General features: G+C 39.6%; 1 protein-coding gene across 1 annotated transcript in view; it reads right to left on the bottom strand.

Annotated features, from left to right (window-relative positions):
- Positions 1-27,405, bottom strand: part of CSMD3 (CUB and Sushi multiple domains 3) — a 3,006,114-nt gene that overhangs the window by 1,793,207 nt on the left and 1,185,502 nt on the right. Inside the window, exon 8 of the mRNA XM_078686868.1 lies at positions 13,509-13,586. Coding sequence (XP_078542994.1) covers positions 13,509-13,586 — 78 coding nt within the window. The remainder of the gene's footprint in view (positions 1-13,508; positions 13,587-27,405) is intronic.

Raw genomic sequence — 27,405 nt, 5'->3', positions numbered from 1 at the left:
ATGTGCATTACATTGATCAAATGCAGGTCATAAGTACAATTTACAATGTTTGATTACTTCATACTAATTATTTGATTTGTTTGCACATGTGAACATGTGATGAGTTTAAGTAATCACACATGATTACAATGAGATTTATTTTTGAAAATAGGAGGGAAGCATCTCTCAAGTGGCATTCCCAAACATGGACTTTAAGACAAGCAGACCTAAAGCCTTGGAATGCAATTATTTGGATGGAATCTGGATCAGTGGTGATGAGGCCCATGTGAGGAATAAAGGTTTCTGTCAATGCACTACCTGTGCAGGTTACCAAGCTAGAATTAGATATCAGTCAGGATGATTATGAAGCTAGGTTAATCAAAAGGGGCCACCTCACATTGGGTGGATGTGTATCCAGATGTCATTGGAATACACCATCTTTGTTAAAATACCCCTCACACACCAAAAGGGCCCTTCGTGTCATGCTTCATCATCGGGGTCTTCCCGTCCCGCTGCGGGGTGGGGCAGTGCTGCGACAAGCGGATACGCCGGAGCACCTTTAGATGGAGGTGCTATGTGTTGGGAGTGAGTGTCAGTGGGGTCAAGAGTGATATAAGTGTGGGTCGTTAAAAAATACCTGGCCTAGTGGAAAAAAGGAATTTTATTAAACACTGGCTGGTATTATTAAAAGAAAAGTGAAGCGGAGAGATGGAGCAGGTTAATGGGCTCTCTCTCCTAAGTGGGTCAACATGTTTCGAGGCGCAGGGCCTCTTCGTCAGGACCTAGGGGAGATCCCCCTGTCACTCACTAGTGTTTCTCCACAGAGGTAGAAAAAGTGTATATACAAAAAGTGAAAAAAGGAAATAGACTATGTGAGTAACTACAATTAATAATTACATCACATATATGCTACCACACTAATAATGTAGTATGCTTATCAGTGGAGGGGTCAATGCCTCATGAGCCAGCTTAAGACAGAAGGGTATGGTGGAGTCCCAATGAGCCCCTAGCACGCTCGTGCTACCTCCTTCGTCTGCGGCTTCCGTGGATTTGCACATGTGAACATGTGACGAGTTTAAGTAATCACACATGATTACAATGAGATTTATTTTTGAAAATAGGAGGGAAGCATCTCTCAAGTGGCATTCCCAAACATGGACTTTAAGACAAGCAGACCTAAAGCCTTGGAATGCAATTATTTGGATGGAATCTGGATCAGTGGTGATGAGGCCCATGTGAGGAATACAGGTTTCTGTCAATGCACTACCTGTGCAGGTTACCAAGCTAGAATTAGATATCAGTCAGGATGATTATGAAGCTATACAGACAGAGGCAGTCATGTCCTTGACAGACTTGTTGATTTGGGACCAGGGGATTCTTATCCAGGTTCTCAGCAATGCCTAACATTTCTTGCCTAACCATTATGTAGATGAGAAGAGAGAGACTGCCTCACAAGACTTCTAGGCTAGTCTCAACCCCAGGTGTACATGGACTTAGACACATTTCTGCCATAAAAATCTGAGTATTGGTGGATGGACTTTGATTTTAAAAAAAGACTGGCCATGAAGGTTCTCCTTGCACTCATGCAGTTTAATGGAAAAGTTAAGCTTGTTAGAGTGAAAGTAAGGGATGAGTCTTCTCTGGAATATTGTATTGGCAACAACCTCATTGAGATGATGCATTCTGTCTTGATATTGTAACAGATCCACCGGAACCAGTTTGGAGGCTACAACGTGCGCACCAAAGCAGGGAAAAACCAAACTGTGAAACATGTTTTCCCTACTACTGCACCTTTTAACCACACAATGTGCGAGATGTCATGAGCTGCTGGACTAAATTGTGTACACTCTGAAAAACTCACTGGATGGTTAGAAAAGCTACATAAGGGAGATTATGACAGGGTAGGCTCTATATTGCAACAAGAGTGCCCTACTCAAGTAGGTCAGCACACGCAAAAAAGGCATAGGGTGAGGGAAAAGGGAATGGGTGTCGTAGAGTTTTTGGTTAAAGTTGGTTGTTATACAGCAGTTCTTACACACCTGAACCCACAGCCAGCAAATGATTAGCAGGAGCTGTGTACCACAGGAAGTTGATATAGACACTGGCAAGAACACTATCTACTAGGGTAGCGTATGGGCAAGAGTATCAGGAAGAGGCTATTTAAAGGACATAGCATGAGGGTAAATGTGAAAACATTTAACAGACTTGCAATACTTTCCAGATGTCTGCAAAGCATGACAGATAACAGACTGAATGATACAGCGGCCAGCAACTGTGGTTCAATTTTGAAGTGCAGAGATGACCGTATATTTTCTTCCAGACCCTACAGCTGCAATGTGATTATGAAATCTTAATAAGTACCTCATTGCCAGGTTTGTTGAACAATTTGAGGCCCCTTGGGTCTTCCAAGATAAATGATTTGAAAGCAGGTACTGGCATTTTACTGTGATATTTGGTGCAAAAAATAACATATCCCAAAAAGCCAATTCCAGTTCCAGGTTATGCCTTTTCTGTTCACCACTATACCTGCCAGTTTCCAGAGGTTGGTGGCCCAGGTCTGAAAAGTTTCGGACACATTCTGTATTGCCTGACTAGAAATCACAGTGATGTTGCCCTGATCTAAAACCATTTGAAGCGAGCCCTCAAAGTTCCGTGAAGGGCAAAGCCTATCGTTAAGGTAAGTAAGTGCCAGCTTGAGAAGATATTGGTATTCATCTTTGGGCACCAAATACCTGTGCTGACATAGATTGAAAGGCCACAACGACGTAGACCAATCTGGGGAAAATATTGAGCCTCATTGAGTACTACCATGACGTCACAGGAGACGTTTGTTTTGATGTGTACCCCTTCCGAAAACTTACAATCAGGAAGCAATTGAAGATGGAATTGGGGAGGAGATTGCTAACAGACTTTTCAGTGGTGTAAAGCAGAGTGTGAAGCATCAGCTCTGAAAGCACAAGAGTTACACCAGCCAATATTTTGCAGACTGGCTCCTATCCTATGGCAATGAAAAATGATGACAGCAGACAGTGCAATGTCTTCTCTGTTAAAGTTGATTGGTCTGTGCAACTTCAAGGCTTTGGGTGGGTGGGGGGAAGAGAAGTCTGATAAAAACAATGAAGGAAACTAATTTTCAAAACCAAAGATAGGCCACAGAACAGTAAGCAGAAGATCTTTTGCAGGAAGATCAAAACATTTGAAAGAACACACGCAGAAACTTCAATCTGGGATCAGACGAGTCTCGGCGTTTAAGTGGAAAAACAGAACAGAAATGAATAAGCAGATGAGAAGAATATCAGAACAAGACCTAAGAATACCGAGGAGCAGACAAATACTGCATGCTCTCTAATGTACCGGAATAAAATGCTGTGCACTGGAAGATAGTAGTTTGACATATTTTCTGCAAGTCAAATATTGTCAGGATTGTTTCTCCTATAAAACGTCTCAAATTATTAAGATTTTTTTGCTTGATGAATTACTTCTCAAGCCCATACTGCATCACTACCTTATGTCATAGTGAAACCTTCTCGTTATATGTGTGTTTACGTCTGGGCCATCCAAACTGTTGATGTGGATGAAACACGTCAGGAACGATTATTAGTTTCACCTATTCTTCATTGCAAATACGTAAACTCAGAAGCTGAGATGTACACTTTTTAATCAAGTGCTTGTTTTTTTTAGAGGCTACATTAATTTAGATAATTGAAAATGCAGTCAGTGTATCATTTAGGCACTTCTTCCATTCTGTTTGTTTATTTCTCATGTAAATATACTTTCTTTTTAACATTAAAGGGTAAACTATCAATAGCCTTCAAATAATACAAATGATTTTGTCCACAAAACTACCGCCTCACATTTGCAAACGATAAATTGCCTTTATATTCCCCTGTGGCAGCCTTGCAAAAAGACAGTAGTGCAGTGTGATTTGTATTTTACAATATCAACCTCAATTTTGTTGGCCTACCACTACATCACCTGCACTACGTCACCTACCAAAATATTGCCAGTGTCATTTTAATATTGCTTTTATAATGATACTGTCTATACTTTTGGGGAGATTTATCACAATAGAGTGGTATCAAAAAAACTAAAATTCACAGCGTGCTGTGAAACATGAGCCTCGTTGTCATAAATACATTCCCTAAACCAATATTCATAGCTTAATCATTTTCACAGCCACTAGGATTATATGCATATAGCTCACACTTGTCCCACTTTAAGTAAATAATATGCTCTTTTTTTCTGGTATTGAGGTGAGTAAGAAATGTAAATGCTCCGAAGACATGAATGACATAAGCAACTTATTAAACCTTGACTATTGTTCAAAAACAGTGTTTGGTTATTATTTACCTTACTAAGATGTATAAGAAATTGGTGTATTAGATGAGCGGAGTGAGTACCCATGCTTAATTTGCACCTGTGGTTTCCGGTGTTCAACACAGACATTTAATTGGCAACAACAGCACTTATGACAGTCTGCCACATGGTGGAGCTGTTTGTGTAATTCAGTGCTTAGCACAGCAACTATTGTTTATGGATTAATTATTAATTGAAAATTACTGATATCTGCCACCCAAGCTATTCTTATAGCTTTGGGGGCCTGGAATAGTCTTAATTGTCACACTTGTAGGTGTGTGATGGCAGTGGTTGTGTTAGTTATGTCATTGGCAGTTCCGGCCTGGCAGGGGCAATGGGTGGTGCAAGCTGCAGTAACCTCTTGACAGGGTCCCAGCACTTATGAGTTTTACAGATTAAGTACTGATCACAAGTAATAACCACACTTGTCAAGGTAAACCCTTAAAATCATTCAATTAACCTGAGCTCAAGCCCCTAGCATCTGTGACATGGAGCAGAGGCTTAACTTGGAGGCAATGTGTAAAATATATATACAGAATCAAAACAGTAATAAAGTCAAAACTCAGCAAAAGAAAAATCATTTTATGGCAAATGCCTTGCAGACTACAGGCAGTTATGCCAAGCTTCAAAAGGTAAAACATAAAATAAATTCTTCATAATTCTAATTTAATAAAGGTTTTTGAAAATTGAAAACAAAGATTCATTGTAATCAAAATGTTTAAAACATGTTTTACTTAATTTGCATATTGCATCTATAATAAAAAAAATCTCCAAGTGAGAGTTTATAAAATTGTACAAAAAATCTTTTAAAATAATACATTTAACAAAGGACATTTATTTTAGGGCACATACGCTTCATGTTAGTGAATTCCATATTAAGATAGACAATCACTAATGTGGCCACAACCATAGGTGAAGATTAGCAGAACCACCATTATGCGCTGCTTTTCATTATCCTCTTCCCTAACAGTACAGGCTGTATTTTTCTCCTGAGAGAGCACAACATATATTAAGAGAAAAAAAAGATAAGCCCAGAAATGAGAATCAACAGGCACAATGCAAAGGACAAAAGTTTGAGCGAGCCAGGGAGACTTGATTGTCAGAAGGCAAAGCTCTATCTGTCTGTCGATAAATTTATACATGAGAGTTTCTTGAGCTCACATGAAGATGAATGTGAATGTGAATGAGGGTGAGATAACATTGAATACTGAAGATGACTACATAAGATCTCCTATAGTTTGAATTATTTTCTAGAGGACCATTTTTGGCCAGTTTGTCTACAAATCACTGTAGACACTCAACATCCCCCAAACCAGGAATGTTTTATTCTCAATAGCAATATAGGGATCTGCAGTGTTAGAGAGGAGTTAAGCAGTAAAAGGAGCACTCATTTTCAACTTCTATATTGAAAGCAATTTGTTCTCCCTTCGCATACACTGGGGAGGAAGGCCTCTGTACTGGCTGTCAACATTCATATTAAAGACATATTTCACAACTACTTTGAGAATTAGAACTCTATTGAAAATTGATTGAGTGAAGTTGCGGTAGGATTCCTTCAATTACACAAACTATGGAGCTTTTGTTTTCTTCTCTTCAATGCAACCTCGAAGCGCTGGGTAGCCACTTTTGTGGTGATCTTATTTGGAAGTGTATTACTGAAAATAATGGTCTAGGTTGCTATACTTAGTTGATTAAGCTTCAGACTTAACAGTAAGGGCATGGGTATGTTATGGAAACTTCTAGAGTGCGTGAAAACCCAAGGGTGTCTTGGCGCTGAGTTGGGGTGTTACAGTGTAGAAAGAGAAAGAAGCAGAGGAAGCTAAGCATAAAAAAGCCAAGTGTTGACAAGTTTCTTAAAGCTTTGTAACGTGGGAGCTGCTTTGATATTTATGTGCAAGCTGTTCCAAAGCACTTCAGCTTCAGAGGAGAAACAACTGCCCCCATTTGAGTCTCTTAAATCTAGGGCACGAGATCGTTAATGTATTTTTGGATCTTAAATCTCGATTGGGTATGTACCAGGCTAGGGATTGTTTGAAGAACCTGTGACCGAACTTGTGTAAGGCTTTGTAAGTAACGCACAAAGCCTTGAATTTGATCGGGTTAGCCACCTCAAGCCAGTGCAGCTTTTTGATATAAGCTGAGACAGAATGACATTTGGGTAAGTCGAGAATATGCCTCGCTGCTGAATTTTGAACACTTTGTAATTTCCTTGTGTACTGTTTTTGGAACTTAATGTATAGGCCATTACAGTAGTGCAATTTTTTTGGAGGTAAGGGGAATGAATGAGAGAATCTACTTAATGATTCTCGAAGTATTACAACTAGAGTAGATGACCAAGCAGATCTGCTTATTAAGATTCAATTTCTCGTCGATAACTATGCCCAGATTTTTTACTTTTAGGACGGGATGAGAAGAGTTCCCAAGTCCGTAGGCTGACATGCTAGTCTCCAGAACTGGGGTTTGTTGCCAATTAGAATGGCCTCAGTTTTCTCTGAATTTAATTTAAGGCAATGCTTGCCCATCCAGTTACTGACTGCTCTCATACAGTTGTGAAACTAGGAGGTATTAAATTCTACTTCGTTTGATGCCGTAACAACAATCTGTGTGCCTTCTGAATATGAAGTAGGTGAAAACCCGAATGATCTAATCAGAGAGGAGAGTTCGATGACATAAATATTGAAGAGTAGGGGACTCAGGGAATGACTGGAGTAAGTGAAGAGCTTTGTCAATGATACCCAATTTTTCAAGGCAGTCAATGAGGGTGGCATGGTCCATAGTATCGAACGCCGTCAACAGATCGAGGAGTGCTGTAGACCCTCCTTTATCAAGATTTTTTTTAATTTCATCTGTAGTCTTGATTAGGGCTGTGTCCGTGCTATGCTCGACCCTAAAGTCAAATTGTGCTGAGTCCAATATCTGATTGTCCTGGATGAACAGTGCCAGTTGAGAGTTAATACGTTTTTCAACTATTTTCGTTGGAAATGGTGGCCTCAAGAGTTTTCTGGGTTATCCGTGTTCAAATTGGGGTTTTTAAGAAGTGGAAGCATGGAGGCCTTTTTCCACAGTTTAGGGAAGATCCCCGAGCTAAACATCCCATTAAAGATGTTAGTGAGATAGGAGGCGAAAGTAATAGGAAGCTTTTTAAGAATCAAAGGGGGTCGGAGATCTTGGGGTGATCCCAATTTGGTAGACTTGAGAAGGTTAAGCATCTCTGTTTCCATAACAGGAGAGAATTGACTGAGTTCTGGTTGGAGGATTTTGTCCAAGGACTTAGGTTCAAGGGAAGAACCTGGTGATGGGATAGGGCTGCTGGTGTTGAGATTGTTGGTTCTAAGAAGGGTAACTGGATTGTAGATTTGTTCTACCTTATTACAAAAATGAGAAGCCTTGTTCTCACAAAAAACTAGAGCCTACTTACTTCCTCTATTTTCAGGAGGTTTGGTAAGTTTGTTTATGACTTGAAAGAGATCTTTAGAGGAATGTTTAGATGTTTCAATTTGATGTATAAAGTAGACAGATTTTTCCTTCTTAATGGTAGCATTGTAAATAGCCAGCTACTGTTTATAGACAGCTCTATCGGAGAAATTATAGTTTGATCTGCATTTCCTTTCAACTCTTCCACAATTTTGTTTTTTCTGATGTACAGAAACATTAAACCAAGGTGCCAATTGATTAAGATTAAAGGGGCCTCTACATTTTTTGGGCACAGCTTTGGAAATGGTGGTGTATAGCCAATGTGAATAACTTTCTGTGGCCTGTGTTGGATCAGGATCTGAGACGTGATCCACCTGAGAAAGGAGTTGTTGTAAAATATTAAAATTGGTTTTGGACCAAAGAAAATGTAACGTGGGGTTAGAATCTGAGAACCTACTTTAAACCGGGGGTGGGGGCTGTTACATTAAATGTAATAGCCTTATGGTCAGACCATGTAAGTGGAAGAGAATCCTTGACTGAAATGGAGAGAGTATTAGAAAAGATGGCATGTAGAATATGACCAGCACTGTGTGTGGGCTGCTGTACACATTGGGGAAGGTTAAAGGATGTCATTATATTCAGAAAAGCTTCACTATCAATATGCTCCTTGCAGTCCAGGTAAAACTGCTATTACAGGCTCCATCTTCGACCAGAGTGGAAATAGACTGTAGAAGTCACGTTTAGGGCCAGGAGGACGATATATAAGTAAGCCTTTAAATGTGTGATTGTTAGTTAATTTCAGAAGGAAGGCAAGGGATTCACATTCTGAGTTGGGCATTGGGTCGGCTCTGCACTTAAGGTGATTTTGAAAAATGATTCCCAAACCCCCACCTTTGTTAATTAAATTGTCTGCTCTTATCAAAGAATAGCCTGGAGGAGTTGCTATCAATAGATCTTAGCTGGAGGGGTCGGTAGCCCAAGTTTCTGTTACAAAGAGAACATCTAGTTGTTGGCTTTCAATGAATTCGGTCGTCTCATGGGCATGTTTGACAAAAGAACGCGTGGTAATCAGTGCCAAGCGGAATAGCACATACCTAAGTTATTTTCAAAGAATGCTCTCACAATGAACATAGGTAGCTCTGTTTCTAGCAATATCTAACTTGGACAAGTATTTCCTCAGGGTTCCACCTTATTTCAATCCTCATTCAATCTATAAATAGAACCACTGGAAATTATTCTGAATAATGTACACATTTTTGTTGCTTAACTTTTTAAAATGTGTTTCCTGAATTAATTGTAGTACATGTAATATATGTATGATAGGTACTCTGCACTGGACAAGTGAATTCTCTCTCAGTGTTTCAACTGTACTGTAAAGTTTTAATGTGTCTTAATTGTTTACTTTTATGGCTTTTAACCCTTTTCGTGCTCATGACGAGCTGGACTCGTCATGCTGCTGCGGCCCCTCCCACGCACAGTGAATTCCCCACCTGTGCAGGCATTCTAAAGGAGTGGGCGGAGTCATGACGAGTCCAGCTCCTCGTGAGCACAGCTCTACTGTGCAGCATGACGGGAATTAGCCCCGTGTGGAAGGGGTTACTAGTAGTTCCTCAGGGTTCGACCTTATTTCAATCCTCATTCAATCTATAAATAGAACCACTGGAAATAATTCTTATTAATGTACACATTTTTGTTGCTTGACTTTTTAAAATGTTCCCTGAATTAATTGTAGTACATGTAATATATGTTTGATAGGTTCTCTGCATTGGACAAGTGAATTCTCTCTCAGTGTTTAAACTGTCCTGTAAAGTTTTAATGTGTCTTAATTGTTTACTTTTATTAATGGCTGAATAAAGTATTTCTGAACTGAACGGATTCTGAGAAGCTTGAAAATTCTGTATCGCTAATATGCTTATGGTACTCAGATATATCTGATTATTTCTTCCCCAAATTATGTCATTGTACTCACAATCGCCCTGGAGATGGTCCAGAAATGGATAAAAAACTATCGCTTAAAAGTCAACCCTACATAAACCGAGTTCTTAATGATGTAGCCAAAGAACTCAAATATTCCCATCCACGTTTGTTTAGAGTCCTGTTTTCCCTTGGACTGCACACAGGCTACTGTGGCTAGAGATAAATATCTAGAATTTTTCCTCTACTACCCTCTACACGTTCAGAAACAAATTGCTGAAATTACAATGAGCCATTAGGCAATTCATGCCAGAGCAGGATTTAACCCCTTCGATGCTGATGACGTCCCCCAGCCGTCATGCATCACGGGGCTCGTGTGCTGATGATGGCTGGGGGCCATCATAAACCCGCCCACTCGCAATTCTGCTGCACAGGCGCAGAATTGCGACCGCGCCCAAGGGGTTAAAGCACTTAATCCATGCTATGGTCCTCTCTAGACTAGATTATTGGAACCAATCCTTCTGGTCTCCCGAAATCTCATTTATTACTCTTAAGAATACTACTTTATGCAGCTACTCACTTTGTCAAAGGTCACAACAAATTTAACCACATCTCCCCTATCCTTTGTTCCCTACAATGCCTCCAAGATTAGGCAAGAATTCAATGTAAAGTGGCCTACATCACCCACAAAGTTCTTAACAATTCTGGTCCCCTCTATTTGGAAATCAGATAATCTATGGTCTTGAACAATGTTCGAGGAATGCCAAATCCCTTCCCCAGAGTCCCCATCCAACATTAGAGTACAAATACCATAGGAATTAGGCCTTCTCCAGCAGTGTAACAGGGTTTGGCCCTCACTCTCATCAACCTTATTTACTACAATGCATTGTATTACCTTCAAAGAAACTAAAATCCTATTATGTCAGAGAAATTTTTTGTTAAAGTAACCTATGTCCTCAGTGATCTATCCTATCTGTTTGACTTCAGCCTTGTCTCTCTGTTATTTGAGTATTAACTGTTATTTCTCTTGAAAACTGTTTGTATGACTACCAGTCTCTTATAAAGCAAACTAATCCGGGATGCATTTAGGTTTCCCAGTAATTTCACAATAACCACTTTTTTGACATCTTTATGGTCAATGTCCAGAAAAAAGACAAGTTAACGACTCAAAGATCTCCAGACTTTGAGAATGCCTAAACGTAGATGGTGCTTTAATAGGTCAGATATTTTCAGTGATGTCTAGATATGTCTTGTCAAGTAGTTTCTTTGTTAAATTATTTGACACAAACATGTTGCTAACTTTTTTTATTATAAAACTGCTGCAAAGTTAAAACAGCACTAATATTTACTAGCACTGATCTCTTCTCCACGATATTGAATACAAACATGTCATCAAGATGAACATATATAGAGAAGTATAGATTAGCTATGTTTACCTCCTCATCTATTTACATCTATTTATTTTTTAATCGAAATTATGGAGTAACTATTTATGCAGGTTTACATTAAAACTGTGATATTGTGGTGTAACACCCTCTAGTGGATATATTATTTAAAAAGGACATGCAGAATTAAATCAAAACCCACAATACTATTTCTAATATATTGCTATACAATGACACCACATAATCTGCCCAAACAATGTGTTTATCCACATTAATTTAGCAAACAATATGTCTATTAGACCCTTGTAAATGAACGCTTAACATTTATTTAGATATCTTCAAGTTCACCATTTTTTAAAAAGTATTTTTAAAAAGTATTTCAAAGGCCCAATGAATAATTAGATTTTGCTGCAGCATTTTGTGTGAAATATGGATTTGCTGCATTTGCAAGAATGTCTTTCTTTTGCTGCATGATTTGCAGATTTTGACAAACAACGGATCAACGTTTCAGAAAAATGTAGAACACGTAGATGAAAACAGTGACAGCACCTTTCTAAACACTAATTAGTCATTTGCGAGTTGATTGCTGCATTATGTTAATAATTGGTTGCTAAAGGTGTGACGACTGTGCAGACATAGAGTCCCAAGTGCTTGGACCAGGGAGAGAATGTTGTTTGTAGCATGGAAACCCCATTACATACTTATTCGAACAATGTGTCGAAAAAGATTCCATCTTTCTCGTGAAGAAAAGCTTTTCATTATTCAGGAAAATATACAACAGACACTGTTCTGAGTGCGAGATCTATCTCAAAAGGGTGTTGCTAGCTTAGAAGAAATTTAAAAAAGTAACTTCTTGTTTTAGTTTTGATGCTTCATAGTAGTACATCCAAGTAAGATGTACATATTGCATTATGCATATGCGATTTACATTATTGTTCTGAAATGACGTAATGCATATATGTGCTCCCTGTATCCTCTATCATTAAGACATGATACACGAAAACTCATGACTAGTTTCAAAACGTAACTAGGCTGCACAGAATAAAATAGGCACTCCTTTTCTGTATTACATGAGTCTGATGTAGGCGTATTTCTTGATAAATACATAATTTGTTTTAAAGAAGATATTTTACTACTTACATTAAAAAGGACACGATTAATAATGCAAAAAATATATTTTTGTCATTCCCTACATGGTAATCATTTTCTTGTGAAAAACATTTTGAATGGGGTTGGCTGAAAAATATATATTTTTTTATCTTTGTATTTTATGTGACACTGGAATAGTTCATGTATTAATGTGTGACAATCATGCTTCAAAATGGTGTGTAATTTCCATTCCTTTGTTACAAAATGAACCAAACACTGCAAAATAATTAGATGTATGATTCATCCATAATTCTAGTGTCCCTGATTATGTCTGATTAAGTACTGAGTACCTTGTATAGTGAGTGTATACATGTATTTTCTCGTTGTTCTGACTAAGCAAAATGGAATCCCTCTAATTTTTAAGTTTAAGTCAGCAGAACCAGTTGTCTGAGGTAGTGGTGATGCTGTGCAGGGTAGGTGGAAGATGTGTGTCACGGAGCACTGACAGCTATTTCAGGACGTCAGTGTCTGCTTTTTTGGTACACGTTATTGAGCAAGTAAACAGCTGACAGTCTTAAATCCTTTCTGCATGGTAAGACAAACCTAGCAAATGTGACATATTGTGTTTTTATTTTAATGTGAACCAATTTTAGTTCATAACTGTTGTGTTTGCTTTTTTCGATCTATAATATGCATTTGACAATTTTATGGACTTTAAATTTTGATGTCTCCAATTGAACAAAAGGATTTAATTGACTGTCATTTCAAACAAGCAGAATACCGAACCTACAATTCATTGTAATCTCATGCAAAGTGCCACATTTAACAACGTGATGTACAGCTTATGCTTAAAAAGCTAAATCAACATTAGGGCTATTGCCATCATAACAAAAATATATCTATTTAGAAAAAAGTCATGCATTTATACTTGTGAAGAAATGAAATCATGCAATGAGTAGATGTGGCAGCAAGGAACAGCAAAATGCGCAAGCTTGTATAACATGTGATTGCTATACCAACTCTCATCTCATGACACAGATCCAAATTATTTAAAATATAGACTTTCACCAAAATCTCAGATATATTCACTATGGAATGTAGTGGGAAGCCTCACAAACTCCACTCTTTTTTACCATTTCGAAAGTAATGCTATTTGCCTGTCATTTCTTGCAGTTCTCAACAATTTGCACTGTCTGTTTCTTTCATAAATGTATAAAACCACCATGCAAACTATCATAAAATGAAAAATCGTGTTTTAGAAGCAAATCTTATTTTACGATTTGTAAAAAGGGAACATAGCACAATACACACTCACATCACAAAGTTCACCATTAAGCTAGAACAAGTAACGAAAAAAAGGAGTGCACTCACAGATAGAAAACTTGCTGCTGATGTCTTTCCCTGGAAACAACTTAAATCCTCTAGATTTAAAATCTATGGACTTTTTCACTAGTTAAGAAAACAAACAATAAAAAAACAGATCAGATCAAACAGTCCACAAGGTAACATATGTTTAAGTGCTGTTAGTAAGCAAAATGCCGGCTTAATGAAATGTCTTTCTAGTAGCCTTTACAAACAGTTTCCTAACAGAGAGCACAGCAGCAGAAAATAATGCGATGGAAATACCACACATAGATGATATATATGATGAACATGGAGGCATCTATTCTACCTCGATTTCGAGTTGATGCATCTTTAAAATGTTGTTTGTGCACAAAAAGCAAACGTGAAGGGGTTGCACACTTGTGTTATTTAACAGTGGGGAATGGAACATGCACATCCTTTACCCATGATTACATGATGCTTTCAAATACAGATTTTCCCCTGCCTGCTAAAATGTTCTTTTTCCACAAGTGCATTACCCCTCTGAAGCCAAAGCCTATAGATCGGTAAAAGTCCACAATTAATACTCAAGAAACTTAGATATATATTGTGTGCAGTGTGCGCAGCTGGTACATAGCCAGAGCAACGGGAATGAGAGGCAACACATGAGTTAACACAAGGTATTTGACATCAAGCCCACTGTCAAAAAAACTCCACGATTATTGAAGTCCAATATTGATAAATTGTTCTTTTTATTTCTTCTTTTTCAATATTGAGAATGTTACAAGCAGACGCAACCAGCGGGTTTTGCCCCAGACAAGGGCTTCTTCAGGGCATCAGAAGTCTGGTTCCAGTAGTGTTTATTTTCACTCAATATTTTAGAAGGCCTGCCGCGATGAACAGGTCATACGTATTTTGGTTTCTACATACAGATATTTAATTCAAGAGACAAAAATCCCAGTGTAATGAGTACAGACAGCATCAATGTATTTTCTTCTGTCTTCTTCCAAGCTGCTCTGCGAGCTCTGTATGGGACACTTTTACCCCTACGCGTTGGTAAGTCACAATGTTTCCAGGCTTCTGATGCCCTGACCAAGCTTTTGTCTGGGGCGAAAAGCGTTGGTTGCATCTGCTTGTAACATTCTCAAGATTGAAAAAGTCGAAATAAAAAAGAACACTTTATCAATATTGAACTTTATTAGTAAGCTTGAAGTTGTTTTTTAAAGTGGGCATGATGCCAAATACTTTGTGTTAACTCATTCCCTGTGCTTTAGAATGTATGATTCATGACCATTTGGCAGCTGGCCATTTGAGGTGGGCAACGGTGTTAATATGAAAGGTATCTGTGACTATACTGGGTGGTGCAGTAATCTAGCATTCCAAGCTGCCACTATCTGCTGTGCAGCATTGTATTTATCATTGCCTATTCTGATTTCAGCGCTCCCTACCGCTGCCCCATGTTGTACATTTGCAAACTTACAATGGTTAAAGTAGCATAGATTTTGCTAAAGGCATCAGATGTCTTAGAGAAATGCAATATTGGACATGTGCATTGACCCGAACAGTGCAACACTTTGAAGATTGTGAAGATGTATGTTTAATTCATGTGCTTTAGAGTTCCAGACTTATGCTTACTTTTGAAAGGGTTTTCCTTTTTATTTTTTTCATCTAACTCCTGGAAATCTATATACTGCCATTATGTTGCGCATTGAATATCAGTTTTCGGAAATTAGTGAAATTCTTTATTTACCAGACGAGCCAGAGAACAAAAATTGCTCCTTTCAGATGCTACTTTCTCAACAGAACTGGCCCTATTCCGTACAATGGTGGGTTCAAGGACACTTTCAAAGTAAATACGGACCCGCTGTGTAATGTACCGCCCTATCACAGCACTCTTCAACACCGTGGTTGGCAGTCCCAGTAGAGAGGATCAAACACGGCAGACATGCATCATTCGCTATGGTTATGAAAATGGCATGTGAATTGTTTCACTACCCTATTGTGTAATTCCGGCAATGTCACTGGACAGATAAAGTTGCCTTAATGATTGTTGAGGCTTTAGATAGGACGACACCTAGATAAGTCTCAGGTGGCATGACAACTAACCCCAAGCTAAGCTATCAATTTACCTTTGGGGTTGAAGTACCATTTCAGCTAATTCGGTGAAAGTGATAGATAGTAGATCAGTAGAGACAGTTGGCATTTTCAACGACTTGGGATAAAGCCATGGTAAACCTGGAACACTGGTGATGAGGGCAATGATACAGTGCAGTGCTCCGCTGGTGGTGAAGAGGGATACATTGGCTGCACAGAGTGATTATGTAACGGCTGGCATGATACCCCATGCTGCACTCTTCTAAAACCAGCAGTGTGTCGTTAGTCAGCATGATCTCATACTTACTTGCATGTTTTTTTGTTCAGACTTTATGTGCACCCACGTCTATTGGTTGTGTGAAGTACTGGAGCTACACAGAAGTCGCCTGTTATAGGGAATTGTAGGTGTATGCCTTAATTTGTAACCATTATTTCATATGTTGCCATGAGTGCACATGTTTATAGTAGCGCTTCGTAATAAAAAAAGAGCCTAGCTTTCCATGCAGAAGCAGGGGTCTTCAAACTTTGTATTGCTGAGCCCCTCCCTGAGCAAAATCTGTATGATTTGAGAGCCTCTTTCGAGCTAACGTGTGTGGGAATTACTTTTAGGGAGTACACTACGTTTATAGGATGAAGAAGATTATGCAGATGTTTTCACTCTGGGGTTATACTGGGGTACGAGTGGGCCAGGAATTAGACATTTTATGTTTCATTATCCTAGCTCCTGTACTGCTGTCTCACTGCGGACTCCTGCATCAGTTCTTCCTAGCTTGTATAGCCCGTCCACCTATCTCTTCAATTTTTATAATTAGCCGTTTCTATTTCTGCAACAACACCCACATCCTTAGGTCTGTAGAATTCCATCATTCGAGGCTCTTGCAGCTGAACCTTTTGCTACGATTCTGCAGCATTTACTCCCTCCAGGCTCCTGGAGGGATTCCTTACCCATACCTGCCAAGACCCAGGGCTATGTGTCACCTGCTTCTGCAGTTCAGACTTTTTCTTTGCATTCTCAGATGTATATCACAATATAAAATCAGGATTACAACAGCCTACAACTTTCAGAATGCAAAGTCAGAACATGGACTGTAACATTTGATATGGGAAACTGGGCAGGCTGGTTACCCCATGCTTACCTCACTCAATGCTCCTAGAGTGTGACATCCCTACAGAGTTCTGAAGCGCACAGCTACTCTTGACGCAGTTCCCTGAGCCTATACATTTTAGTAGCACCCCATCTCTACAGTGTCCTAAAAAAATGATCCCTTCAGTCTCCTTCAGTGCTCCATCCCTCATGGCACCTGCTGCATCTTCTTTTGGAGTTACAACCTTCCTCAGAGGAAAAATGCTGTTTTTTTCCACTGCTATGGGGGTTCTGGATGATCAATGACATAGTACGGCAAGAATGATTTGTGTACAAATCATCGATGGCGCTTTTAACACAGGAACTTTGTATCTATTTTGCATTAAAACCATTTGCACCACCATTCACTTGATGAATTTTTATATTGTATTTGCTGTTTTCAGTGCACATTTCAGAGTACAAAGATTTTAGCTTTTATTAATTTTCTTCCATGTTTATGTTTCTTTGCTTGGAAATGCTTGATACACTAATACAACACTGCTCTGGTAGCAACCTATCATCCAGTGTTCCCTCTCTCTGGACATGTGTACTTCTTTGCTCTGTGGACTCCTGCACTACTCTGTTGCATTGCTCACCTCTTGCAGACCGTATTGCCACACAACTTCTTAGCAAAAATAATTTAAGGCAAATCTAATCCACACAATGACGCTGATAATCCTTTCGCCATAATAATGTGTTACACTTGTATTGGGCATGTTTCTATAGGCATTTGTGCTTGTTGCTTTTCCACACATCAATTTAAGGTGGAGAGTTTCTTGCATGTGGAAGCATGCCCTCCATTAGGATGAAGCCACCGCCCCACTAGTGGGGTGCACACCCAACACTTTGGCCACCTCTGTGCTAAACACTACCATTATGCAGGTTTTCTGGTATTTCACAAAACCCTTGCTGTTGTGATCTCATAAGTTGAGACTCAGTTATAATCCTTTTGTTGTATATGACTTTCATATATAGTCATTACTGAAAATACTGGATTATAGATGAAGTTATTTACTGGTGTTACATAGCAACACTGGAAAACTATTTTTCACTGTTGCTTTGTCACCAGGTTAAGACTTGCCTTGGTCTGCAGAGACTCGAGCGAAGCCTCAAAATGACAGATGAGTGGCTAGGTATCAGGTCAATGTATGTGAGCTAAAAAAGGTGAGACTATGTTGTGCTTGGCTTACTATCACATTTCCCATGCGTAGCTCATTCATAGAATAAGCTGAAGATTGGAAGTGGATTGTTGAGAATTGGCAAAAAAAAACTGAAGACGGGCAGTTCTAAATAATGTGGACTTTTCCACTGCAGGTTCCAAGCGATGTCAAACATCGCTCTCTTAGCTATTTGAGGCAATTTGAAATCCCTCTGTGGAAAATAAACCTAGTATTTGCAGCTACAGGTCTATGCTGTTGTAAATGTATTTTCTTGAGTTGCTTTTTTTGTGTTCCTCTTTTGAAAATGTTTATGACGAAAGCACCTAAAAAAGTGCAAAATTAGAAGATTTGTTTTTCAAGCTCTATATTTGAACTACCATTTTAGCATTTTTGTTAGGGTAGACACTTCATAAGTGTACACATTGCCATGTTTAATTTGTAACTGCTCTCCTCCGCCTTGTATGCATCAAAGAGGTGATAAAATATTCTTTTAAGATTGCTCAATTAGGTCCATATTTTCTAACGCAATTTTTCTTGCAACTTGGTTCTCCAGCTACGTGACTAAGTACAGGGCAAGGATTCTAAAATATAACGAATGATTGCATGAAAAACTTTATGAAACTCATTAATTGCTAACAGAAAGAGCCTCTGCATTCAATTAAATTTCCAGTCCCATATCAGGGAGTCATGCAGGATTAGACAAGAAGTGAATTTTTAGTGTGATGTAGTGCATGCAATTAAGACGTACAATGTACAGCATTAAAAAGCACAACATTAGTACCATGAACTTAGTCTAATCCTACATGAAAAGCATAAGCAATAATCTTGCTTGAGGTAGACTCAAACATCTTTGAATTGATAGGTTATATTCTTTCAATAAACTACTCTTGGTACGTCTCAATCAGTCATGATCTAAAGACAGCCGCACATGTCCCATTTCAATTCATGATTAAATCATAGAAATGTAACAGCCATCTCGAAATACTATTGGAAATTGTATGCAAGATTAAACATTGAAACAAATGATCATCATTTGGAAATTAGATATTCTGATATAACTCATTACTTTAGATAGTCAAAATAGATGAACCTTGCAAACACCAAGGGTTTGTTCTAATGTTTAATGTTCTATCGAAAGTGGAAATGTGAAACCATTAGGTTATTGCAACTAGTTCTAAAAATGCACTGGACATGTATTTTGCTATTGGATGTTTTTAAATCCCTTTATTAATTAGTATATTTTGCATACTGGAGTATACGTGAATTGTGTTTGAATTACTACCTACTGGCAAACAGAGCAAACAGAGAGAGACAATGGGAGATTATAAAGACTGTGCTACAGCCTCTCTTAGTCACTTAGTGAAATAAAAAAAGAATGAGTTGATCTCTGGTGGAATTGCCCAGTAACACAGGAAAATACTCACTCTGGTGCCAAAGTTAGACAGATACCATCCTATGGTAGAACTACTACTATTAATCTATATATCTTGATTTAGGACATTGCATGGTTTTATGGGGTACCCTACATCATATGACCTTCCAGCAAAAAAGGCAAGCATTCGTTACTGGTACTTATTTATCATCATGTGGTACTATGGTGGAAGAAAGGATATTGATTAAACATTGTAGACTGATTTTTACATGACACTCGTCAACCTTATTGTTGACAGCACGCCGTCATTGGTGTACACCATGTTTATTGATACAACCCCTTTAATGTATTTAGAAGAACATATCTTTACTTAAAATGCCATATGTGCACCAGTTAATTCTAGCATTGTGTGTAAACAGACTAAAGCAAAATGTATTCTTACCCCTCGAGAAAAACTAGATTTTTGTTTTTTATTTATTTATTTTTATTTATTTTGAGTGCAAACGTAGCCGTTAAGGTATCAGAGTGCTTCACAGAGCTATAGAGCTTTCAGTAGAACAGGATCATACAATCATATCTAACACCTGAGTGAAATATTACATTCAAAAGCAATAGAAGAGCATATGTGCATACAACAAACTCTGCTCCCTAGGGTACAACAAATAAAAATTTTCAATTGACTAAACACCATAAACGGTACCATATGTTACAGTTAAAATTAAAATCAAAGTGGTTTACTGTCCCTCTTCCGTGTGCTGCCTGGTGAAGTGTTCATAATAACCATTACCTGGTCTTGCACCAGGTAACACAGTAACACAGTGTAGCTACTACAAGGCATGTATTAACTAGGTTTGTTTGGCTTGTATCACTCCATCTGCAGGTTTGTTTTCTTTAGAAAGCAGTGCCATTGTGATATACATAAGTCCTAGAATAGACTAGGGAGTTCACTAGTAGTGTTAACCATATACATCAGGAGAACCAATGCCAGACAGTATCTGAGACTTGGTATAATAGAGTACTTCCTCATTTCCGACAGAAACAATCAACCTCTGGTTCAGTACTTATTAATTAACATTAAAATAGATGGAAAGACTTCACTACTGTCACACCACAGCACATCTGTTGGCATCGTCTGATAACTTGTTAATACCAAACTATGCTTCAGACTCACAACTGACATAAGCCAGGCCTTTTTCTACAAGCTATCCATATTCTGCAAACTGAAAATCCAAATCAGACTTCACATTAAAATGTCCAATCTAGTTTCAACTCCCACTTGGATAGCGGCAAACGTGTTGCTCCTCAGCAGTCCACACATCTAACTAGGCCCACTGAGAGTCACCAGAGTCCTGCACACAACAGTCAGACTCATTAAAGGATGAAATAAATATAACCATGCTACCTTAACATTACAAAGGCTTTGCTGGCATCTAGATCAAAACATGGTATATCACGTACTGCGCAGTAAATGCCAGTATGTAACCCCATCTGGAAGAAGAAATTCAACTTCACTAGATGAAGCATAGAAAACCCCCAGAAATGTAAGGCCTGATTCTCAAAACATATTTTTTGGCATTCAAAAACTACAAGCACATACTACGTTTATGACTGCCGAGACTGCAGTTGGGGAAAAAGAACTCCACACATAAAATGATAGGATATTCCTATCTCTGCAGTCAGGGCAGAAAATTCCACATGTAAAACTATGAAACAGGGTACATGTTTGCTCGGCCTGCTACCTTTAAAAGGTACAACCCACAGTGAACTGCTATTGCCTTCAAATCGACACCAAAGGGGGTGATGGACGGAGCGCTTGAACAAATCAAACACCCACCCCCAGTCAACTGATCTGGGTTTAATCCATCATCCATCATCATTCTTTAGCTCACTCCACCACCACCACAGTTCAGACATGGCCATATGCAAATCAGTCTGATCCTTTGCCCCACGGGAACAGTCCAGCACAAACTGCCAAGCCATGTCTTCCCTGGACCGGAAACAAGCATCCTGTGACCGGTTTCTGGCTAATCAGCTGTCATCAGCCAGGCTAGCTTGAATCCAGTGGCAAAGTGAGCAAGGGACCATCTGGGCATACCCTGCCAACTTAGGGCGAACAAAGCGATACCAAAGATCAGTTGACTGGGGGTGAGTGTTTGATTTGCTCAAACGCTCCATCCATCATCCCCTTTATTATCGCATTGCCTTCAAATGGCATACCACACCCTAATTTATTCTGGCGAAACAGCAACTTCTTTGAGCCTGCATTTATCCAGTTATTACCAGGTGGTGCGGATTATCTTTGGTAGCAATTTGTCCAGATATGTGCATCAATTCATTGTAATTTTAAGTTTTTTGGCTATCTGTTCAGTTTAGCTGAATAGCACATTTTAATAGATGAGCTTTTCCCTATTCTCCATAAGTGTTTGATAAAAGGGACTGGGCTATTCATCCACATCTTACTTTGACTTCGGCATTCCTGCCTCCTAATGGAAAAGCACTTGCAACTGATTTAGACTTTTTCTTCAGCTAAAATTAATTATATGATTTATTTCAGTTTTCTTCCCTAAATAAAAAATATTATACATTTGTTATTTGATGCTTACATAACAGCATTGTGGACCTCAACTCATTGGGGCTTCCTTTGGTGGAAAGGAAGCCCAAGCAGGCTCCGATTTTAAAACGTAAGCCACTGTGTGAAGGGCAATGTAATAGACATTTCTTCTTCTACTCCCTGTGGATGCATCCTCTTGAGAGCATCAGGGCCTGTCATTAGGTCAAACAAGTTCCTCAATTCCCAATGAGATACTCTGATGTGACGTTTTGTGGTGTACAGGCTCACTTGTTGAAAAGGTTTCACTATGTCCAGCATTCCACCCCTCAATTATTTGCATTCGTCACCCCAAGTGGGATGAGGATGCCCAGACATAGGTCCATGCTCCCCATGCCACTGGATTCAGGGTATCATGGCTGCTGAGGGGTGATACCCCAACACCAGTCTTAGGATACTTGTGTCCTATCCAGGGAGGACCTGCCTTGTCAGTTCGGGCTGGACTGTTCCCATAGGGAGCAGGATCAAGACTGATTTCCATGTGGCTGGGGTGAGAAAGTCATCCTTTTTGCCCTTGCCCATCCCCTATTTCTTGCACAGATGCTGATGGGAACTGGCTTTGACTGTGCCCGAGGCTCTGCTAACCAGGCCCAGGGCCAGTGCTCGGATAAACAAAAAGGTCTATGGTAATTAGGTATAATTACAATTGCCATTGAAAGTCCCCTGGAATTCAACCTACCTATAAGGCCCTAGTATATAATAAGGTATGGAAATTTAGAGGCCCAGTAAATTTTCTGCACTGGACGGTGCACTGCTGTGTTGCCCTTGTCATTTTTAAAGCAGCCCTGCTTTGCAGACTGCTTTGCAGACTGTCTTTAAAAGTAAATTATATGCAAATTTGAATTTAGAATTAAAGGTACTTCCACAGGATAATCTACCTTATTGTTACATATACGTCACCCCAATGTCTCCCCTAGGTGCCCCAGGGGTGGGCTGCCATGTAACTATAAGAAGAGACATTATAAAATATGTTTTATATGCCCTGTGAATTTTGTTTTCCCCATTGTAGATTATTGGCTCCACAGGTTAACATTGCAGTATTTTAATAAAGCATGAATATTGCTAGAAAGTTCCCATCAATTGTTCTTTTTGAATTTGTCACCTCAAGTGGGCCTGGGATGCCCAGACATGGGTCCCGTGTTCGCTATGCCACTGGATTCAGACAATCCTGGCTAAGGAAGGATGTACCTGGCATGGCAGTTTGGGCTGAACTTTTCCCATGGAGAGCAGGGTGAAGACTGATTTGCAAATGGCTGAGTTCAAACTGGGGTGGCGTAGTGAGCAAAAAAATGATGGATTTAGTCCCAGATCTCTGTACTGGGGCTGAGTGTTTGACATTGTTCAGTATTACATCCATCAATTGTTAAATTTGCATTTGTCACTCCAAGTGGGATGAGGATGCCCAGATGGGAGCCCATGGTCTCCATGCCACTGGATTCAGGCTATCCGGGCTGATGAGGGGTGACACCCCATAACTGGTCCTAGGATGCTTGTTCCCTGTCTAGCGAGGACCTGGTCTGGCAGTTCGGGCTGGACTGTTCCTATGGGCAGTAGGGTCAAGGCCTATTTTGCATATGGCTGGGTCCAAACCAGGATGGTGTGGTGAGAAAACAAAGAATGGATTTAGGCCCAGGTGGGGGTGAGTGTTCAGTGTTTCATCAATTAACTTTTCTTTTTGCAAGGTTTCACCATAGACATACTGAACTGCCACATTATCCTTCATAAATCAACAGCTGCTTTGATGATGCATTATGCAAATCACCTGATTAAATCATTTAACAATATCTTGGTAGACATTGGCTGGAATGTTAAGCACCTTTTTGAATAGATTAAATTTCCTTGAACAGCTTCGGGCCTCAATTAATATTCACATATCTTCTAGAAGTGACTGAGCCACAAAGTGCTTTCTCACCTAACACTTGTTGTAGTGAGCTGTGAAATTGAGTCTACATCTTTTATATAGAACCATTATGTTCTTGTTTTTATATTTGCTAAGCACTACCAGATTACCCCAAGCAACATGCTTTTTTCAGGAATTGTCAACCTAACAAGCATATGCCTTTCCCAATAGTCAATGATTTTCCATCTCTTGATGTGGGTCAAACTAGTCTACCAAACTCAGATTCTGGTTACTCACATTTGCATTGATAAAGCCTGTTATCAAGTGACCAGCATTTTTGTTTTAATTACTCGTCTGCCTTTAATTGCAGGTTTACCAATCCAAATTTAAAGAGGGTTCAGGGATGACCACCCTCGCTTTCTTGTACAATGTGTGAATACACCAACTGCAGGAGGGGGAAACACCCTTTACCATGCATCAATTACAATGCGGTATGTTACATCGCAGTTTTGACTACGCAAATCGTTATATCGACTTGCACTGGAGGGTGCTCTAGACTAAGGAATAGTGTAAATTACTATTCCAACACCTTACCTACTGTGCGTAGCCTGGAGTTGGAATAGTAATTCACACTGTCCCTAAGTCCAGCACCCTCCAGCGCAAGACGATGTAACGACTTGTGTTGCCAGGACCGCAATGTAACATACTGCGTTGTAATAGAACACATTGTATCGTCATACATCGCAGGAGGATATCTGGGTTGGTCCTTGAGATCCCTTCTTTTTTACACACAAAACGCCTTCAAGCGGGGCACTAACGTTATGCTACTTCCTATATCACACAGGGTCAAAGGTGTTCCCTAATTTGCATGGGGCCAAGCCATCTTGCAAATGGGCCAGTTCCTTATAGACGCTGCTGTTGCAAGATGTGTGATTGTGTGACCTGTATTGGAGAAAGAGCCTTGCAAGCATTTGTGGCTCCAACTGCAAGGGTGCAAACACCTATTGCACCCCTGAAACTGATATTATATGCCAATGCCTTTTATAAAAATATGCCCTTCCTGCCCAGATTGAGTGCAATCTATAATTAAACAACAGATGTAAATATATAGCTGCTAACGTCCTTTTTCTGCTCCCTCAACCGCGTGTTTCCATTATCTCGTCACAACAACTGGATTAGCAGTTTGGAAGGGATTTAAATTAAAAGTCTTGGAAAAAAATATGAGAAAGGAATAGCAGCCTATCATCTGAGTGGGACGTATGCTGTCATCTGTATAAATTATGCCAAACAAGCTTACTCTAATCCATCATTCTGACATGCACTTTTATTTCAAAGCATTTAATCAAGAGCTAATAACTTTTTATCAGCTGCATTACTTATAGCTCTAGATTAAGAGGATGTTCCAAACGTTTTCATCAGAATGTCTTCTTTTTATAAATAAATATGCATACAGAGAAAAAAATATAACATTCATAAAAATGTAGAAACAATTTCCTAAGCGTTGAATTTATGTCTAGAATATGCAAATATCACTTACTTCAAGGGAAAAGCTGCTAGAAATGATTGGCTTGCTGCGTCTTTTAGTTTATGAGTAGGTATAGAACATGGGACATTAGGGGATTGTTATGAAGGTACAAATGTAAATTTGTACAACAGACACAACTGGATAATTAAAACGTTTTGTATTTACCCTCACTGAAATGTGCTTCTAAATTTAGGAGTGTGTTTCTAAGAAGGGAAAGTCCTTATAGTATTAGGGTGTTGCAGACTAACACAGAAGAATGTTTTTTTAATTTCATGTGGAGAAAAAATGCGTGTGCTAGCGTGCATAAACACAGTCATATACCTCATCAATAGGTGGACAATCCAAAGGAGTAATTATGGGAGCAGGAAGATATTACATTGCAAATAGGATTTCATAAATTGTGATATGCTTTCCTGGTGATTCGTGTGCCTCTCAAAAAAGTCAACAATTTGTGCAAATGGGAAATTTAAAGTGCCTAAACTTCCAATTACATTCTCTTATTGAATCTGCAATTTATACACAATCACCTGAATCTCTAATCTATTTTTAAGAGAGGACAATCGATCCAAAGAGACATGAGATACGCGGTTTGAGAAACTAAAATGAACTGAAGCAAGCAAAAAGAGGCCGCTGGATTTCAGTGGCTCCAATATTTCATGGACTAGTTATCACTTAATGTTCTAGTTTGGAGTGACTTCTACATAAAACCATACCAAAGGGATTAAATAGACACTTACTGAGTTGCCTAAAGTATCTTTTTTTAATCACCCAATAGAAGAAAATCATCCCATTCAATGTTGCACTACCACCGACTACGTTGTCTCTTTTGAGTGACATAACAACTCTAGACGTTTCATTAAAATTCTAAGATTCTTTAAAATTATTTAAGATTTACAACATTCTACCAGTTCTAGTGCATCTTAAGCAAGCTAATCACTCTTGGCTTTCACGAGGGAACTGCTGGTCTACTCACTGTGTGTTCTTCCTTGTTGCTGGTCCCCCCTCCCGCCGCCGCTATTACACATCCCGCGGCCGCCGAGTGGAGGAGGTGGACTTCCCTTCCCAGACTGTTTAGCGGCCGACATCTGCGATTTTCGCGCCCGGAGGCGCTTTAAACCTGAGCTCAGCCCCGGTGGAGCGGGCGCTCTTGGCTATAACGAGGGCACTGCTGGTCTACTCACTGCGTGTTCTTCCTTGCTGATGGTCCCCCCTCCCGCTGCCGCTATTACATATCCCGCGGCCGCCGAGTGGACTACCCTTCCCAGACTGCTTAGCGGCCGACATCCGCGATTTTCACGCCCGGAGGCGCTTTAAACCTGAGCTCAGCCCCCGCGTCGCGGGTCCGCGCGTGGGCTAAGCCTGGGCAAAGGGCGGCCCGTCTGGGGCCGTCCGGGGCAGGACGAGGCTGGGCTGGGCCACCCCCCTTTCGCCTTTGTTGTATTTGATCAATACATTTAAGGTCTGAGAAAGTTTGTTACATTACATTGTTATGTTCTACTGTTCATTTTCATTAGTTTAACTAAGTTGTTGAAATACAAGTAAATTATGAACACTAGACCAAAAGCAAGTAGGACGTCACTGGGGGTGGGGTCCGTCCAAGGGACCTTAGTACAATTTATGATAAGGGCTGCCTCAGTTTTAGAACGCAAAATCATACTTACAGAGCGGCGCTTATCAACTGAGATGCAAAAAAAACGTAGTTCCTTAGGACACATTCAGTCGGCTACAACCCCATCCCATCATGCCACTAGTACTGAATCTTCAAGCGACATTGGTATTCCCTTACTGTTAGTAGATCTACCAGAACCTCGGGCTGGGAGGAGGGTATCCAATCCTATAGACATCAGCACAGGATCTCAAATAGAGACTACCTTTGAGGAGCGAAGAGCAGCGACACCCAACACTCCCACGATTAAGAAGACCACCACAAACACAGTGATTCCACTTCCCGTAACCAAAAGGAAGCGTGGTGGGAACAAGCAAAAGGGAAGTCGAGCTAAAATCCCAAAAGTAGTTACAAGCCCTAATATTACAAAAAACACTAAGGGCCCTGTAGAACTGAAAGCAGACCAAGAAAAAGATTCAGCTAAGATACATCACCAAGAATTACTATGTAACATAGAACAATTGGTTAAATCCCTTTTGTTACCGCTAGTAGAAAGGGTAAAAAGAATGACAGCTCAATTGGGGTCTATCCAAGACTTGGGGATTGCCAACGCAAAT

This window comes from Lissotriton helveticus, chromosome 4_1 (assembly GCF_964261635.1).
Source record: "Lissotriton helveticus chromosome 4_1, aLisHel1.1, whole genome shotgun sequence".
Classification (NCBI taxonomy): Eukaryota; Metazoa; Chordata; class Amphibia; order Caudata; family Salamandridae; genus Lissotriton; species Lissotriton helveticus.
The sequence above is the reverse complement of the archived record's forward strand: the minus strand, read 5'-3'. Positions and strand labels throughout refer to the sequence as shown.